Consider the following 14,068-nt stretch of genomic DNA (forward strand, 5'->3'; position numbering starts at 1 on the left):
TACCTTAGCAATTGAATTTCTAATATTCCGTTTCGGAATTTCAAGTTTGGGAAAAAAGTAAAAAAATTTGCGATTTAACTTAGACGCAACGTAAACGTTACAAGAAGGAGGGCACTTTTAGTTCGAAAAATCTAAAGGCCCATGGATTCATCTTGTCAGAAGTGTTTAGCCTGGTCCAGTAGTGGTAGTTTGGTACGGGAAGTGTCTATGTGAGAACCCTTATACGCTCACCATCGGCGTTCCTGCCCGAACGATACAGGGATCCGTTGGAAGATTTATTTATTTCCTAACTTTAAAAAAAACCTAAGCTATTCGTAGCAACAAAAATTTTACAATGAGAGCCTTACGAGTTATAGAATAAAGTTGCAAGTAAGGCATAGCTGTCATCAACCCAAAGATTATCAAAATATCCACAGGTGTACTGCCGGTCTACAATGTCCAACGGGCACAATATTTCGGCGATCATACATGTCGCCATCATCAGGTGAACTGACGGACTGAGCTCCTGTGAACGTGCCGGCACGGAGATCCGGCAGTAGACCGGCAGTACACCCGTGGATATTTTGATTATCAAATACGCCGGGAGAAACTCAAGAATCACAACCCAAAGATTGTTTTTAACGCCCCTGTGCTTTTGTAGGCAATATCGTAATGGAAACGGTATCTCCAAGCTTTCCACCGACCTTTCAACTGACTTACCAAGTGAGTTATGGGAGTTCAACGTGCATTCCGAACCGCGCAGAATTTGGGTATTTTACATATTAGGAAGTATTCATATTGTTCTTCTTTAGTGTATCCGCCTCATGGTACATTTCAATTGGTGGCTCACATCCTGTTTCTAATTACGTCCCCGATTTCAGTTGTCTTACTACCTTGTCATCTCATTCCTTCCACTTTCCACTTCCACTCTGTTGCGCAATATTCCTATGCAGTACATGTCCCAGCTGTTGTGGCTTGGCAAGACAGCCAAGCCACTATGAGGAAGCCGAAAGTCACGCGTTTAAGCTCACGCCGGCTGGCGTGAGGTCTGGAACAGGACAAGGTAATTATAATAGCCAATAACGTACGTAGCTACTGGAATACTTAACTTTAATCCATAATTGGTGAACATCGCTCTTGACGATACATGTTTTACAGCATCAATAGTAACTGGTAATGGCGCCTTGCTAGGTCGTAGCAAATGACGTAACTGAAGGCTATGCTAACTATCGTCTCGGCAAATGAGAGCGTAATTTGTGAGTGAACCATCGCTAGCAAAGTCGGCTGTACAACTGGGCGAGTGCTAGGAAGTCTCTCTAGACCTGCCGTGTGGCGGCGCTCGGTCTGCAATCACTGACAGTGGCGACACGCGGGTCCGACGTATACTAAAGGACCGCGGCCGATTTAAAGGCTACCACCTAGCAAGTGTGGTGTCTGGCGGTGACACCACACCAGCCAAGATTTTTTCCTTTCTCTTGTCACTTCCCATAACTTTCCCTCTTCCCTCACTTTCTTCATCACTTCTTCATTATAACGTCTGTAAGTCAACTTCATCTTAACCATTGTTCTCCATTGCAATATTTCAAAAATATCTTGATTTCTTTCTACTTTCTTTTTAACTGCCCGTGATTCATTTATGTATAATAGTACACTCCATACATAACATTCAGACACTTGTTTCCATAGCTCCATTGGAACTCTTCTAGCTGTTAGTAAATATTTCACTTTTTCAAATGGTGTCTTCCCATAGATTTGTTTCTCCTTGTTTCTTCTGCACAGCTTCCATTCCACGTCATTAAATTTCACAGGTACACAAAGAATTTTATTTGTTCTCACTTGTTTCCATCTAAGAATACAAGTGTGTCAACTAGCGCTTTGCGGCTGGTCCTGGCGGAGGTTCGAGTCCTCCCTCGGGCATGGGTGTGTGTGTTTGTCCTTAGGATAATTTAGGTTAAGAAGTGTGTAAGCTTAGGGACTGATGACCTTAACAGTTAAGTCCCATAAGATTTGACACACATTTGAACATTTTTGAACTAGCGCTTCCTTCTTGTTCATTCTTATCACTTTTGTATTTCGTGTATTTATCTTCATTCCATACTCCTTACCACTTCTTGCTTTACTCCTCAACATCTGCCGTACCTCCTCTTTTCTAGTCCGTCAGCTCTAATTCACTATTCGTGTATTTTATGATCTTTTTCCTTTCTCCCACAACTACAACGCCTGTTGCTTCACAATCCGTATATTTTACGGTCTTTATCCTTTGTCCTCCAATTACAACGCCTCTTGCTTCACCATCCGCATATTTTATGGTCTTTATCCTTTGTCCACCAATTAAAACGCTTCTTGCGCTCTGTGAGGTCTTACCTGACAGTTCTTCTCCACACACGTTGGACAGTTTCGGTGAAAATGAGCATTCTTGTCTTACATTATTTCTAATTCTCATCTCTTCGGTCTCCTCATTCCCTACTAATAGTGTCATTTTCTGCCTTTTATGCATCTCCTTTAGTAAACTTCTATGTTTTCAGTCTATACCAACATCTTCTAAGACTCTCAGCACTATACTCCAGTCGACTCCATCGAATGCCCTCTGCCGGTCGATGAAACAAGTATATGCCTCGTTGTTCATTTCTATCACATCCTTCCGCCAACCATTCTCAAACAACCTATAGCATCTTGTTTATCCGTTCTGAAGCCGAATCGTCTGCTCCACTATTTTCCTCAATATTCTTTTAAATTATCCTCAGTAAGACTCTTGTCACAGCCTTTGTAACATGACTGATAAAGCGAATTGTTCTATAGTCTTTGCGTTCTTTTGCGTTTTACATTTTAGATGATGGTGTTAAAGTGGTGTCAAGTAGAGCTCTGCGCCTATTCCTGTGTCACAAATGCTGTTTATTATATCAATCAATCTATCTATTAACATTCGGCCAAAAATTTCAATGTCTTCGATAGTATTTTGTAACAGCCCAGTGCTTTCATTTCTCGGAGCTCCTGACTTGCTTTCTCCAATTCCAGTTTCAATAGTTTAGGACCTCGATCGTCTTCATACTATTCCCCTTCATCTTCCAAAAACAGTCGTGGTGGTATCCGCCTGTGCACTGTATAACTCTTCCACATGATCCACCTAACCGTTATTTTGTTATACTATACTTACTCTCTTCCTCCGCTGTTTATTTAATATTCCTCGAACGATCATTTTCCTTACTTCTCTTTTTCTTAATTTTTCCATATTCTGTTCATTTCCTCCAGTTTCCCTTTCTTTTCTAATTATTCTAATCCTCACATTGTTTCCTCATCTAATCTGTTCTGCTTAGTTACTATACTTTCCACATTCTTCATTTTCCTATACTGTCTTCAGCCTTCCTCCGAATTGCAGTTTTTCTGTTTCCTCCTTTCATTCATTTTGCCCAACATACTTCCTATTGTTCCCTCTTCTTTCCTGATATCCAGTGTTTCTTATTCCTTGTTCTTTCCACTTTCCGAAATTCTATCCCTAATCCTTCCGACGTCGCATATCTAATGACATTCTTCAAAATTATTTTTGACAACGTGACTGTACTTTTTCTTAAAATTTTCAATCTTCACATTTCCCAACATCCCTTACTGTGCTTTAATCTCGTCCTAACATTTGTTACGAGTAAATTATGGTCTATATCGGCGTCTGCTCCTGGAAAGGTTTGTACGATATTAATACTGGTTATGCTTCTCTGGTTGATTATGGCAAAGTCTGTTGGCTATCTAGAAATTTCATCTGGAGTTTTCCTCGTATATAATCTTTGTTGATGTGTTAAATCAAGTATTGGCATTCCAGAGATCAAATCGATCACAGAAGAGTATCAGTTCTTCTCCCCCTTCGTTCGTCTTTCCAAGCCCATAGTCTTCAGATACGTTGTTTCCACTTCCCTCCCCCATTGTACTATTTCAGTCTCCCATCGTTATAGTTCTTACTTGCCCTTTCCCATTTTTTCCGTAGTCTTCCTCAATCTGCTCATATAGTTTTTCCACTTCCTCTTACACATGAACAAATGGTTCAAATGGCTCTGAGCACTATGGGACTTAGCATCTTAGGCCATCAGTCCCCTAGAACTTAGAACTACTTAAACCTAACTAACCTAAGGACATCACACACATCCATGCCCGAGGCAGGATTCGAACCGGCGACCGTAGCGGTCCCGCGGTTCCGCACTACAGCGCCTAGAACCGCACGACCACTGCGGCCGGCTATACATGAACATATAATCACATTATAAACAGAACAGACGACGTCCGCCTACAGATGCGATCCGCACGTAGTAAACTGGCAGTTATCGATCGCAAGATGGGTCCAGTCGTAATGAATTGGTATTATTGGACTTTCACATGATGGATTTCGTGTTGTAGGCTTAGTACACATTAATCTGTTCCACAATCTGTCCAGGGTTGAGGTAAGGCCATTGTTCTCCCGTGATATGACGAGTCTAGTTGTAGACCTCAGAAGGCAATTTTTATCCACGTTTCACATTTTGTCAGCGTTCAGGCTGGCTCTAAATAGGTGCAAATAGCCAAAGCTGCAACCGACAAAATAAAACCTTCAACTCTCACATTGTATATCGACGCTGTGCAAAAGCACATTAAACATCTACTCGAGACCACCACTAGAGACTTCGGTGCGGACGTTACATTTGAAATTATGGCGTACACTTTCTTGTGGAACTGACTGTATTCCCCTTCAGACTTTTTCAGTGATAGACGTTTCGAACCCTCTGCTGCCATCCTTTCCGGGAATCCACTGCTACCACTGGACAACTGAACTCTGTCGAAAGGCAGCGGCCGCGCGGATTTAGCCGAGCGGTCTGAGGCACTGCAGTCATGGACAGTGCGGCTGGTCCCGGCGGAGGTTCAGAGTCCTCCCTCGAGCATGGGTGTGTGTGATTGTCCTTAGGATAATTTAGGTTATGTAGTGTGTAAGCTTATGGACTGATGGCCTTAGCAGTTAAGTCCCATAAGATTTCACACACATTTGAACATTTTTGAAAGGCAGCGCCGTGTTCACTTCTCGGACAAGTGGAGTTACTAGACAGAAAAAGTTCAGGATGCTATTGGCAGGCAGTTGTAACTGGGTAAACAGTGAAAGCTATTACCACCCAACTACGACATTATTTCACTTGGCCTACCGTGGCCAATAACGAAAACGCTCAGTGATGTTAAGGAAAAAAGTACAGGGGTGATTAAGGAAAACGCTTCGCACTGTCAATGCTTTCAGGTCACTTGTGCATATACTAACAGGGGCACATCGACAATTTCCCCTCGCTCCCAGCTGCAATAATATTGGTCGACTAATACTGGCCGGCCAGGGTGGCCGATCGGTTCTAGGCGCTACATTCTGGGACCGTGCAAACGCTACGGTCGCAGGTTCGAATCCTGCCTCGTGCATTGATGTGTGTGATGTCCTTAGGCTAGCTAGCTAAGTCTAGGGAACTGATGACCTCAGAAGTTAAGTCCCATAGTGCTCAGAGCCATTTGAACCATTTGTGACTAATACTGAAAGACAGTGGTAATCCAAAACATTATTGTTCTTGTGCAGTCTCGATTGTTTCCGAGTAGTGGCATTTGTTCCTCACTTGCCGCAGTTCGGTGTTTGCTTCTGTAATAGCCGACAAAACACGAATATCCGCCAGTAGCCGTCATCTCTCTAGAAATTTTAGTCATTGTTCGATATTCATACTGCTCCACGGACTTTACTTTTCTAAACGTTACTTTCCCTTGCTAGCATACGACTGTTCTTAAAATCTATAACCTGGTCAAGTTCTTCTTGGTTCTCCTCTATCGTTGAATTTACATTTCGTCTTTTACTCAGTGCCGGCCGAAGTGGCCAAGCGGTTCTAGGCGCTACAGTCTGGAACCGCGCGACCGCTACGGGAGCAGGTTCGAATCCTGCCTCGGGAATGGATGTGTGTGATGTCCTTAGGTTAGTTATGTTTAATTAGTTCTAAGTTCTAGGCGACTGATGACCTCAGAAGTTAAGTCGCATAGTGCTCAGAGCCATTTTACTCAGTAACTCCACTTTTCCGAAAAAGCGGGGGCAAACAAGTCTTTCACAAGAGAAAGCGACACTGCCTTTCGACAGTGTTTAGCTGACCAGTTACAGAAGTGGAGTCCTGAAGAAAGTCCGGGTGGAGGGATCGACACTTGGATCACTGCAGAAGTTTGAAGAGGAGTACGACGCAGCCTAACGAGTCAATAGATTTCATCATTAATGACAGCGGCCACTAGGGCCTCCAGTCTCCTGTAACAGTACCTTGGCTGCAGAGGGCTGCCACAGCCCTGAGTACGGCGTCCTTCGGCCGGCCCAGCAGGCAGAGGCAGATTGAGGAGGCGGCCAGCGCCGCCCCCACGGCCGCCCACGCCTCCGCCTGGAACACCGTGCCCAGCCTCGTCACCGATGCTTGCAGGCTGTCACCTTCCGGGTCTGGCCACCGCACGAAGACGGACTCTCTACCAACCCATGAAGACAAGGGCGTCAGAGACAACCACCCTAAGCGCGTAGTTTCACAACATTGTCATTTTGTTGATACCGACATTGTTATCCGAAGTCTAAAAATCAGGCATGAATGGTGCTGCTAGAGTTGGTGCACCCTACTTCAGATCCTAACGACTCCAGTGTAGTGGGTGAACATGGAGACAGACTGCAGTGCTGACGTGATAACTGTACTGTATCTATGCATACACAGCGCACAATGTAACTGCTGCTAATGACAGTAATACACGACTGGCCATTAAAATTGCTACACCAAGAGGAAATGCAGATGATAAACGGGTATTCATTGGACAAATATCTTATACTACAACTGACATGTGATTAAATTTTCACGCAATTTTGGTGCATAGATCCTGAGAAATCAGTACCCAGAACAATCACCTGTGGCGATAATAACGGCCTTGATACGCCTGGGCATTGAGTCAAACAGAGCTTGGATGGCCTATACAGGTACAGCTGCCCATGCAGCTTCAACAACAGTTCATCAAGAGTAGTGACTGGCGTATTGTGACGAGCCAGTTGCTCAGCCACCATTGACCAGACATTTTCAATTGGTGAGAGATCTGGACAATGTGCTGGCCAGGGATGCACTGGAACATTTTCTGTATCCAGAAAGGCCCGTACAGGACCTGCAACATGCGGTCGTGGATTATCCTGCTGAAATGTAGGGTTTCGCAGGGATCGAATGAAAGGTAGAGCCACGGGTCGTAACACGTCTGAAATGTAACGTCCACTGTTCAAAGTGCCGTCAAAGCGAACAAGAGGTGACCGAGACGTGTAACCAATGGCACCCCATACCATCACGCCGGGTGATACGCCAGTATGGCGATGATGAATACACGCTTCCAATGTGCGTCCACCACGATGTCGCCAAACACGGATGCCACCATCAGAATGCTGTAAACAGGACCTGGATTCATCCGAAAAAATAACGTTTTGCCATTCGTGTACCCAGGTTCGTCGTTGAGTACACCATCGCAGGCGCTCCTGTCTGTGATGCAGCGTCAAGGGTAACCGTAGCCATGGTCTCCGAACTGATAGTCCATGCTGCTGCAAACGTCGTCGAAGTGTTCGTGCAGATGGTTGTAGTCTTGCAAACGTCCTCATCTGTTGACCCAGGGATCGAGACGTGTCTGCACGATCCGTTACAGCCATGCGGATAAGATGCCTGTTATCTCGACTGCTAGTGATACGAGGCCGTTGGGATCCAGCACGGAGCTCCGTAGTATCTCCTGAACCCACCGATTCCATATTCTGCTAACAGTCATTGGGTCTCGACAAACGCGAGCAGCAATGTCGCGATACGATAAACCGCAATCGCGATAGGCTACAATCCGACCTTTATCAAAGTCGGAAACGTAATGGTACGCATTTCTCCCCCTTACACGAGGCATCACAACAACGTTTCACCAGGTAAAGCCGGTCAACAGCTGTTTGTGTAGGAGAAATCGGTTTGAAACTTTCCTCATGTCAGCACGTTGTTGGTGTCGCCACCGAGGCCAACGTTGTGTGAATGCTCTGAAAAGCTAATCATTTGCATATCACAGCATCTTCTTCCTGTCGGTAAAATTTCACGTCTGTAGCACGTCATCTTCGTGGTGTAGCAATTTTAATGGCCAGTAGTGTACATTCTGAGACAAAAAAATGGCGTACAACGAAGGAATTATCCCAATGGTACAAACGTCGATAGATATGATGTACATCTACAGACAAACTAATGATTACAATTTCAGAAAAAATGGGTAATTTATTCAAGAGAGAGAGCTTCACAGGTTGAAAAAGTCAATAAAGCTTTAGTCAACGCGTGGTCCACCTCTGACCCTTATACAAGACGTTATTCTACTTTGAATTGATTGATAGAACCTTTGGATAGCATCCTAAGAGATATCGTGCCAAATTTTCCCCACTGGCTCATTAGTTCGTCAGTATACTGAGTTGGTTGGGTTGGAAGCCTCTGCCCATAACGCTCCAAATGTTTTCAATCGAGGAGAGATCCGCGCCTTTGCTGGCCAAGGTAGGTTTGGCCAAGTCGAAGGCAAGCAACAGAAACTCTCACCGTGTACGGGTCGGCATCATCTTGCTGAAATGCAAGCCCAGTATGGCTTGCCGTGAATAGCAATAAAACGAGGCGTAGAAAATCGTCGACGTGACACTGTGCTGTAAGGGTGCCGTGGATGAGAACGAAAAGGGTCGAGCTATGGAAATAAATAGCATTTCAGACCATCAATGCAGGCTGTCAGGCCATATGGCGGGCGACAGTAGGGTTGGTACGTCTCTAGACACGTCTTCGGTCTGGAATGTGAGTGCAGTGGAATTGTCTCCGATGATGAGTCCCGCTTTGAACTGGGCTCCCTGGGCATACACATCAGCAAAATAATGCCCGTCTACATACGGCGAGAGTTTCTGCTGCTTGTCTTTGTGTTTGCGAAACCTTACCTCGGCCACCAGGGTCATTGAATCTCTCCAGAACTGAGGACCTTTGGAGCATTATGAGCAGCATCTCGGTATTTTGATTATCTAACGAGCCGATTGGACAAAATTTGGCACGATAACGCTCAGGAGGACGTCCATAAACTCTGCCACTCAGTGTCAAGAGGAATAACAGCTTGCATAAGGGTCAGAGATGGACCAACGCGTTATTGACTTGTTCAGTATGTGAAACTCCTTCCCTTGGATAATTCCTTCGTAGTACCTGGTTTTTCTTTTCTTCTGTTTTTTCTTTTTGGTATATTTGTCTTGATGGCATGAAGCAACAACAGGTGTAGCAGGTGATTAGAGTATATAATATCTGGTACACTGCACATTAGAATTTCAAGCACCCATTATAAAGAACCCTAACAGGGATCACGTTGTCAGTGTGCAAATGAGACATGCAACAGATAATCAGATCAAAATAACTTCACACTCTCTGGTGACGCCCTTTTCGTAGTTTGATAACGGTGACATTTAACTACTGAAAGTGAAATAAACTTTAAAATTTATCGAATATGCAAAGTCTCATATAACTGTTGTTCATAGTTGCATCTACATAGCTCTGTGACAAAATTATTGTTAATGAGATGCCGCTCCAGTTGTCGATAAGCAATTGAAGCAGCTTTTCATTAATACTGCATACAGTTGCGGATGAACATCACTCTCTAACAGAATCATTGTGGGAGAATTATGACCGTAAAATGTGCTACATCTCTGAAAGCATACGGACACTGAACATATGGAGACAGAAATTTGTACGTGGACTCGACCTCTCGTGACCGCGTGGCTTTAGCAGAGCCCAGTCAAACGGTGGAATAGCTGAAGGCTATGTGCCTCTCGCTTTTCGGATTGTTCACTGTACGATGAATTATATGCGCTTCTGGACATCGTTGTGACCAATTTTGTTAGTTAGTTATGACGATCAGCTATACCGCAGATAGTCTAACTGAGTAACATGAGTTCGTAGCAACGTTTCATGAACTGTGTATACAGTATGTTCCGAAATTCCCGGTGCCAACTTCTAGGAGTCATAGAGTGGAGTGAATAGACAATATTTTGGACTGAAACCCATGTCCGTGTTCGGAAAAGTACCGTCTCCATGCTAACAACCATTTGAAAACATATTGCTAACGATACCACTTTCGCAAGTAACTGATCAGGCGTTACCCAGTACATCTCTTGTTTCACAATTCCACGTATTAATAGCAAAAGAAGTTGCTCGTTTACTCGCTGAGGAGTTCTCTTCAACGCGATACAGTACGGCCTCTTCCAATTCTAGTGTGCGGCGTCTCCTTGGAGCACCACAAACACGCCTACTGACGAGAAGGTACCCTTTCTCGAAGCCGTTCCGTAATCGTGACAAAAAGGAAAAAGGTATGCGATAGGGTCGGACTTTGGGGAGAAGGATCTTAACAAAGGCGATGAACTGCTCTTCCATTACTGTGAACTTCGACATTCAGAAGGATCATGTCAGTGTACTCTGCAAACGTGTACTCAACCATGTTGCTCTAAGACTCATGGTCACATGAATGAGGCTCGGACCAGGTCAGAGAGGTAGGACAGACGTCAAGTGATAACAGCCGATCCGATCGAACCAACCCCAACCAAGACCATCCTACTGCATACCTAGATAGCAAACATGTTATCAAACGTCTGTATCACGGAAACAATGCGGACGTGGATTCCTATTCAAAATGTTATGTACTTACTTCCCTCTACAAGTCCTATAAGTTTGCAACGGGATTTTCCAAACACCCTCTATAAGTCCAGAAAATACATTTTGCTTTTTGTCCTTTTTGTTAGTATGCTTGTCCAATAAATGGCTGTTTTCGTGGTCGTAAAAAAGACTACCAGAAGTAGTGTCACACCACTAATGAAAGCATGAGTAATTAAAATGCAATGAGAGCGTTTGGAATTGTTACAGCAGCAGCTGAAATCACAAACGTTGCACCCATGGCGTTTAATGTTCTTGACAGTGACGTTCGTCGATGTGTGAGTGCTCTTATTCACTTATGTTCTTGCAACAGAACAAAAAAAATCAGCTATGATTATTAATCCGAGTGTATCAATAACTTCAAATTGTCTCTAACCTGTAACAACCAGAGGTGAAGAATGAATAGCAGCGGAACTGTTAACAGCTGCTGGAATAATATTTTAATCTACTTTTACAAAGAAGAGCCTTATTTCCGATGACTCCACAAACGGTTATTTTTATTTTTTGAGAAAACTGGTCCCTCTGGTAGACCCTTAATACGTGTTCTGAGATAATTTGTGACTGATCGTGAAAATTCTGATGATAGCTTGATGGAAGTACGGCAGGCCTTTACAGCATGCTGCGTACTGTTTCATAAAGATATTCAAACTGACTTCTTTTTTTATATTCTCTCTTAGCTGTATTAGGTGCCGGTGTGGCCGTGCGGCTCTAGGCGCTTCAGTCTGGAACCGCGTGACCACTACGGTCGCAGGTTCGAATCCTGCCTCAGCCATGGATGTGTGTGATGTCCTTAGGTTAGTTAGGTTTAAGTAGTTCTAAGTTCTAGGGGACTGATGACCACAGATGTTAAGTCCCATAGTGCTCAGAGCCACTTGAACCAGCTGTATTAAGTGATACGAGTATATCGAGTTTATTTAGAAATTCTATGTAGATGAGTCCACGATTGTAGCTAAGTCTGCCTTCGGCAGTACTACAGTGCGGACGCGTTACGGTTTTCCGCAGTGCGATGTTTGTGTTTACCATGGACATAAGTGCGTGCTGTCGTTCTTAACGATACATCGTAGTGAAATGTGTAAACCTGTGTGAATTTCCAAGGACCAAACTGCTGAGGTCATCGATCCCTAGACTAACATACTACTTAAATTAACTTAAACTAACTTATGCTAAGAACAACACACACACCCATACCTGAGGGAGGACTCGAACCTCGACTCGAACCTCGACTCGAACCTCCGGCGGGAAGGTCTGCGCAATCCGTCACATAGCACCTCCAACCGCGCGGCCACTCCGCGCAGCCATCACATTGAATAACTATCGTGAAGCGACATTGCAATTCATCTTTTGTCCTATTTCGCCCGTCCCAAGGTGCTCGATTTCGAACGATTCCTGTGCGGACTTGCCACCCCTGACCACAACGACTGTCCTGCCAGTGACGCGTTTGGGGACGCTCGCGCGACGACAACTCCCAGTCCATCACATGTGTACCTTGACCAGCAGCATGCGCCTCCGCACCATCACTCGAATGTCGTTGATGTCACTAACAACGAGCAAGGTGTCTCACAGCCTTCTGCTCCGGCCCACAACGGACGGAGTCGCTCTAACCCGAGGCCACTCAATGAGTTCATAATGCCTGCAGTGGCTTTCGATCCGGGACGTCACACATCGTTCCTATCGTCTGTTACACAGGAACATGGTCGTCAACAACGATCATGATGCCGACGCAAACGTCGCCATTGATTACCCATAGCGCCCGGCAAGGTTATGCCCCGCAATGACACTGACGTTACCCAACTAGAAGACACTCATCTACATCTACATCTATATACATACTCCACAATCCACCATACGGTGCGTGGCGGAGGGTACCTCGTACCACAACTAGCATGTTCTCTCCCTGTTCCAAACAGAACGAGGGAAAAATGACTGCCTATATGCCTCTGTACGAGCCCTAACGTCTCTTATCTTATCTTTGTGGTCTTTCCGCGAAATATAAGTTGACGGCAGTAAAATTGTACTGTAGTCAGCCTCAAATGCTGGTTCTCTAAATTTCCTCAGTAGCGATTCACGAAAAGAATGACTCCTTTCCTCCAGAGACTCTCACTCGATTTAGCTTTTCCGTAACACAGCCCGCTTCTGAATTACTTCTATGTCCTCCCTCAATCCGACCTGATAGGGATCCCAAACGCTCGAGCAGTACTCAAGAATAGGTCGTATTAGTGTTTTATAGTCGGTCTCCTTTACAGATGAACCACATCTACCAATGAACCGAAGACGACTATCAGCCTCCCCCCCCCCCCCAACTGCCATTACATGCTTGTCCCACTTCAAATCGCTCTGCAGTGTTACGCCCAAATATTTAATCGACGTACCAAGCGCTACACCACTAATGGAGTATTCAAACATTACGGGATTCTTTTTCCTATTCATCTGCATTAGTTTACATTTATCTATATTTAGAGTTAGCTGCCATTCTTTACACCAATAAATCCTGTCCAAGTCATCTTGTATCCTCCTACAGCCACTCAACAACGACACCGTCCCGTACACCACAGAATCATCAGCAAACAGCTGCACATTGCTATCCACCCTATCCAAAAGATCATTTATGTAGATAGAAAACAACAGCGAACCTACCACACTTCCCTGGGGCGCTCCAGATGATACCCTCACCTCCGATGAACACTCACCATCGAGCACAACGTACTGGGTTCTATTACTTAAGAAATCTTCGAGCCACTCACATATTTGGGAACCAATCCCATGTGCTCGTAACTTAGTTAGGAGTCTGCAGTGGGGCACCGGGTCAAACGCTTTCCGGAAGTCAAGGAATATAGCATCCGTCTGATACCCTTCATCCATGGTTCGCAAGATATCATGTGAAAAAAGGGCGAGTTGCGTTTCGCAGGAGCGATGCTTTCTAAAGCCGTGCTGATGCATGGACAGCAACTTCTCTGTCTCAAGGAAATTCGTTATATTCGAACTGAGACTGTGTTCGAGAATCATGCAACAAACTGATGTTAAGGATATTGGTCTGTAATTTTGAGGATCCGTCCTTCTACCTTTCTTATATACAGGTGTCACCTGCGCTTTTTTCCAGCCATGTCAGGCGATGGCCACAGCGACTAACTGCGTTGTGCGACGGTTTGCGTTGGCGCTGTCGATTACTAAGGATGTTTCCCATTGGATGTGTGGGTTGAGACTACAATCACCCTGCAGTCGTCCCATGACCCTTCCCTCTTCAGAGAAGACCACATAGAAACAATGCAGTCCCTCCCCCCCCCCTCTCCAGAATGGGGGGTGGGGGGAGTGGGGGGTGGAAAGACGACGTCAAGGAAGAACTTTTACTTCACCCAGAGTTGCCGCCACTATCCTGCACCGATACCCAA

General features: G+C 44.9%; 1 protein-coding gene across 1 annotated transcript in view; it reads right to left on the reverse strand.

Annotated features, from left to right (window-relative positions):
• The window catches only part of LOC126199481 (probable glutamate receptor), a 106,253-nt gene that overhangs the window by 11,231 nt on the left and 80,954 nt on the right, over positions 1-14,068 (reverse strand). Inside the window, exon 3 of the mRNA XM_049936402.1 lies at positions 6,257-6,453. Within this exon, the coding sequence (XP_049792359.1) occupies positions 6,257-6,453 (197 nt within the window). The remainder of the gene's footprint in view (positions 1-6,256; positions 6,454-14,068) is intronic.

Source organism: Schistocerca nitens, chromosome 8, assembly GCF_023898315.1.
Source record: "Schistocerca nitens isolate TAMUIC-IGC-003100 chromosome 8, iqSchNite1.1, whole genome shotgun sequence".
In the NCBI taxonomy this organism is placed as follows: domain Eukaryota; kingdom Metazoa; phylum Arthropoda; class Insecta; order Orthoptera; family Acrididae; genus Schistocerca; species Schistocerca nitens.